Here is a 6,000-nt window from a genome sequence, read left to right on the forward strand (position 1 = left end):
TTATTTATAATTATATATTATGTACTTGCATGTATTATGATCGGTTTTCGGTTTTTCCGGCACAATGGCAATACTGTATTGAAAGAACGATGTTGGTTTGTCAGCCATTTTCTCAATTCTTCATCATCTCGAAATAGTCAGCAGAAATGCAGGGATCTAAACAAATGTCAGTCAGAAGAAAGTGAATCTGCTGAATACGCTTGGTGCGGCAGAACTTCCCCTTTCAAGCTGCAACAACACTAGCTATTCTACAACATTATGTAAATAAAATTTGAAAATTGCTCTTAGGGGGTTAAGCTTTGGAAATATTAAAAAATCGAAATTTCTTGACTAAAAAAAAAGACCCTTAAAAGTAATTATAGGTGTAGTTTTAGTAGAGTCATAAAATAAAGAAAAACATCCTCAGAGGGATGTCATTTTTGTAATATTAGAAGTAATGTAATACTCTATCCATTCGTTATTCAGATATACTATAACGTATCGATTTTGTTACAGACTCGGCGAATCTGAAGGTTCGTATTGTACCTTAGCAACATTCCCCACGTCGGACGCCTCCTCGACAACGTCTTCGAACCCACCGTCGGCCTCCTCGACCCCGCCGCCCACGTCGCCCCGCAGCCTGTCCAATTCGCCCACGCCACCCCACTCGCCCGCCCTCCACGACCGGCAGGGGATGAACCGGCGACACGGCCACGTCCACCGCCTCTCGGGTGGCCAGGCGACGCCCCGTCCTCTCAACGGCACGTATCCGTGCAACGGCTTTGAGTTCGGCACGCCCTCGGGCAAGTTCCGGAACAACCCCGGCTTCCACACCAACACCGGAGGGGGCAGACAGGCGAGACAGTCGCCCAGAGAGGTAAGACATGATGGGTTGGTATCGAGCCACGCCCCTACCTAACGGGCCGTTCATACTGGGACAACATAGTACCACTTTGCATTTGCATTTTTTCATATCGATATTTTTTTTAAAAATTTCAAGTTGTAACGGATAGTATCTAATTCTGAGTTTCGAATAAAAATATAAATATTAATAAAATTAGGATTTCTAAAGTAAAATATCGAACTTTTGTTTTGAGATTCCTCCCTCCAGTCATCAAAATGTTTTTTGGTCAAAAATGTTCGATACTAAAAACCTACGGTTTTTGAAGGAGATTATCGAACATTTACCTTGAGATTTCTACCGTTCAGTCATCGAAAGAATTTTGCAAACAACGTAGGTAGAGTGAAAAAATATTCATGTTGTTAAAAAAAAGTATCGATATGTTTTTAAACACATCGAAGCCGATATATAGATATTTCTAAAAAAAACTGCTGTCCCAATAAAAGCAAAGACATTATCACTAAACAAAAAATAAATGCCTATGTGGAAAAATGACTGGATAAATTCATTTCGTTACGTCGGAAAATGCTTTAAAAGGTTAAAGCTGGCCGCTCAATTGTATTATATTCAGCAAGGAAAAGCTCATAATGTTACTATTGATGTGGCTTTCGTTAAATACTTTTATACAATTGCATGGAACATCTATGGCAATCTCATTAAAAGTTGCGAGAAGTATAGCAATTAAAAATTGCGCTTCTAGTGATATTAGTATTTTCCTATTTGTATCTGCTCTTAGGCCTTCATTTACTCTCTCCCTCTTCTTCAAAACTAACTAACTTTCTATTTCTCCCAAGGCGTCACTTTATCTGAAAAATTTACACTAAAATGATTAATTCATTAAGGATACACTAAATTATCTCTTGCATATTTTAAAGAAAACAAAATATCCTTTTGTATTCTCAACGATTAGGTCCAAGATAATTTGGTCAAGAGATCTATATCCCATCATCAATAGTAAAATAAGCAACGTAAATGTATAGGATCAACCCAATTACTAGTCATCTGGACTGAAACCAATGATAATTGATGGTTGTAATTAAAAATAGTTTTCTTTCAACCCACCTACTCAGCTAAAATATACAAACAGATCAAATTGAAGATCGTATCAGTCTTAGTCATCGACCACAGAGTCTTCATTGCAGAAACCTCCTGTAATATTATATCTTTGATTTTTTTGAAACCTTTGAAATTGAAGTCAATTTGGACATATGGGGTACAAATATGGGGTTGCACTAAAACATCTAACCAATTAGTAATCCAACGCACCCAAAACAAAATTCTGCTATTAATTACCGATGCACGTAATCAACTGGACAAATGAACACACAAAGTGATCCAAGATTTCGCATCAAAACATGAAATAAGATTACTAAATCACAGCAACGCGGGAGCAATACTGCTACTGGACAGCACGCAGGAAATTAGAAGATTGAAGCGAATCAAAGCACACGAACTTGTTTGTTAAATTTGGGAAATATATACCGATGAAATTGAAACACATACTGATGCGGTACTCGCCTTGCTTGTGTATTAATGCTAGTACCACAGAACAATAGAAATAAATTAATTATTAAAAACTATTGTCTTAAAAAATTATATTTTTTAAACAATTCAACGTGAATATACTTTGACCAGTGTGGACGGTTTGTTGCCTTTTAAATATTCACGAATTGGAATATCGAACAACATCCATCGTGATATGAGATAAAGCTCGACTCACGCGCCCTCTTTTGTTTTATAGATGAACTTCAACTCGTTCAACCCCCACCACCGGCCGATGTATCCCCGTTGCGACGGCCCGCCTTACACCATGGCGCCACCGTTCTACCGAAACGTCAACTATAACCGAAACTACAAGAACGTGCTGAGGGTATAGGGACGACCTGTCGGCCCCCCCGATGCGGGGGGGCTTTTCTCGTTACGCTAGGATTACGTCACCCCTCCTTTGGCGAGGTCAACGTATTCGGCAGCGGAACCGGGCCGGACCTGGGCGGACGTTGGGCACCCGTTCAATTAGCGTTTTCGAAGCATCGATCCCCACACCCCAATTACTCGTTCCCCATCGGCTTGGAAAAACGTATCCTCTAGTTCCTGCATCGGGACATGCGTCCCGACCCGTCCGCCCCAGAGCGGCTCGCCTTCCGCTGCCGTCTAACGCCCTTTGCACCGCCTACACGGTACAACGCTTCAAGGATTACTGATAGATGGTTGGTAGAAAAGGATGGAGATACCTGACCTAGAGCAGGCCAAAAGGAGAGGGAGACAGGTCGCCGCCAAGGCCGCAAACACGCACGTCTCTTGTCGGTCCTTTTAAGCCATGTTTTCTACATAGTCTTAACTGTTTTTGTTTTTATTTTTTATTCTTGTCCGTGTGCTTCACCAGCTCGAGAGAGAGAAAGAGAGAGAGTTCAGTCCAAATGTGATTTATGTGTATGTTCTGGCCGGAGAAAATGAAACCGGCCACTAAATGTGATTTTAATTTAAGAAAGAAAGATAATGTGGAGAGAGTGTTCTTCTCAAATGTGTTTTTTAGGTACTCGCCAGGCGGTGGTATCCGGCTCGGAAGGGGACGCGTGACAGGGAGAGTCACGGAGGTAGACGCGCGCGCGAAGACTGATCTTGATCCGCCCGGAATCAACCGGAGATAGTTCCCCGATTACCGATCGCCACCACTCCCCCCGCGCGTCCCCCGCCGACCCTACGTCGCCGCCTCAACAGGGCTCCGCAACACAAAAATGAACCACCAACCCGTCGCCCAGCAAAAGCGTACTGTTCTCTTTTAGGTATTGTGTGCGTCTTTCTCTGTTCATAAATAATTATTTTTGTATAAAAAAAATTATCTGTGATATATTACCATATTGTGCGTCGCATGACAGAAACAGTGCCGCCCCCTATGTTCCCCCAACGGACACGGCGCTCTCCCCAGTAGTACAAAACGAAAGATCCGAGACACGTTCTGGATCAGATCCTCTCAGAGATTCGAGAACGGAGGGCGTCGCCGCTGGTCTCCCCTCTAACACCCCCCCGCTCCGACGTACGCCGCTAGTCTATAACACGCACTCCCCCCGCCTCCCCCACGCCAATGTACATAAAGCATCTTTTCTGTACCCACGAACGATAAGACTTGGGTCGGTGGTCGTATATATATGTTCGTAAATCTTAAGCCCCCTTGTCCCCCCGTAGCCGACGGCCGAGCCACGTCCCGGGGTTACTCCCGGGTCGCGGCTTCACCGTTCGCCGCCAAGGAGAAACCTATGGTACAAATTTAATGTTATAATGTTCGATAAATGTAAAAGTTTGAGATGGTTCTTCTTTCCCCCGACCTCTTCTTGTGATAAACGTATAATTTTTTTTTTTTTAATATTCCCCTTCCCCCATCGTCCCCCCTCGCCCCTGTGTAGAACGAAACAAAGTCAAATTATCCGGTTGGCTGTTGTGCCCCGCAATGTTTTTATTTTTGTTTTTATTTTATTTTTATTCTTGTCTTATTTCGAGAGTAATGCTCTGCTTTATTTCCGACACCGTTATTTTCTTAAATAGATTATTTGTAAAGCCTGTATATAATTATTATGTAGAAAATATAGCTTTAATTTTCCTTGGAAATTAACCGAAACAAAGCAGGGTGTTCCCACTTTTTTTGCCAATAGTCTAAGACCGTAATACCTTGAAGGATTTTTGTTTTTTTTTAATGAATCACATTTTTTTTATATCTATATTATATATATATTGGTTATAGTTTTTAGTTAATTTCAATTATAACATAATTCTCTGTAACGATTCCTTTACTCAAAAACGAACACGATTTTGAGGTTCTCTTTTTGCCCTTGTAGAGACGAGTCACTGATTTCGACTTTTGTTATTTTCCTCGATTGATTTCATCAAAAGCTAAAAAAATCAAGGCTGAACGCGAGACAGCAGGGTCTCGCTAGTATTTTTTCACTTTAAAACAGCATTTAAGCTTTTTATTTTTTTTTTAAATAGTAAGTAACAAAGAGTGTCGGTCGCGGTCGATTGCCGAGCGCATTCTCCAATTTTGCAAAACGAAATTCATCGCTCGCACACCAGCAAAGAGTACAGCGCCGACGTCTCTTGACTTATTCGTAAGGTATGGTTTTTTTTACAGTTATAGTAAAAAAATATTTTGGATATCATTCTAACAGGGTGTTTTTTTTAACATATAACTTGGTAAAAAAATATCAACAGGTTCTTTAGGATTATATGTACGAAACTGTATTTGTACAAACTCAAGCTAGACAAGACACAAAATCTTTCGCAACAATGCAGCGATTAAAAGTGCAATTAAATGAAATTTATCAAGATAACATTGTGATACTTTTGTATATAGTGGAAACAAAAATTTGATTAAAAATATTTATGTATACGTATTATTATTACCGGTACATGAATCTTAAAAAGCCTGTACTCCATATTAATTGTAGAATTGATGTATAGAGATGTAAAGTCTTATTTAAATATAATATTAAGCAAAGCATTTGAAATGCCTGGGTATCATTTCTTATCCCCCTTCATAAGCTCAAACATTATTTTAGATAAGAATTAATAGAAGGCTCTAAAATAGAATTGCTTTCTTTTTGGTTGTTTTTGCATTAAAGGTTCTTTAGACCAAGTTGAATAAGTTATTACCTCAATAGTGCTATATTAGTACTTTAATAGAAAACTACTTTGAACTACATAATCAATGAGTAATATACAATGGCCATATACAAACTAATAGGGAATTTAAATATAGTATCAGGGGATCGATATCTTGAAGAATTTTTTTTTAAATTGAAAGGTAAATTGGAGTTTTCTTTCAAAGATTTAGTTGCTGAATCCGACAAAACATTAAATATCTCAAGAATATGTTGGTGGATATATGTGTTTTACTTTTAATTGATATATTATATTTTTTGTCAATAGTCTAAAACCGTAATAGGACTTTGTATTTTTTAATGAATCACATTTTTTATAGTTTTTAGTTAATCTCAATCATAATAAAAGTTCTCAATTTCTTTTTGCTCTTGTAGAGACGAGTGAAGTATAAGTTAATTAATTGAAAGCTCTGAAGTATCATAGCTTTTTTATTGTTTATCTGTCTTGCCACTAAATGTATAGATTAG

General features: G+C 39.0%; 1 protein-coding gene across 2 annotated transcripts in view; it reads left to right on the forward strand.

Moving 5' to 3' along the window:
- LOC143203897 (uncharacterized) overlaps positions 1-5,379 on the forward strand; it is a 104,152-nt gene extending 98,773 nt beyond the window's left edge. For both annotated transcript variants that reach the window (XM_076416211.1, XM_076416212.1), the window contains exons 4-5: positions 496-856; positions 2,622-5,379. In XM_076416211.1, coding sequence (XP_076272326.1) covers positions 496-856; positions 2,622-2,756 — 496 coding nt within the window. In that variant the 3' untranslated portion in view covers positions 2,757-5,379. The remainder of the gene's footprint in view (positions 1-495; positions 857-2,621) is intronic.
- The last annotated feature ends 621 nt before the right edge of the window (positions 5,380-6,000 follow it).

Source organism: Rhynchophorus ferrugineus, unplaced genomic scaffold (genome assembly GCF_030347505.1).
Source record: "Rhynchophorus ferrugineus isolate W39M unplaced genomic scaffold, kcgeb_rfMv2 rfM10, whole genome shotgun sequence".
Classification (NCBI taxonomy): Eukaryota; Metazoa; Arthropoda; class Insecta; order Coleoptera; family Curculionidae; genus Rhynchophorus; species Rhynchophorus ferrugineus.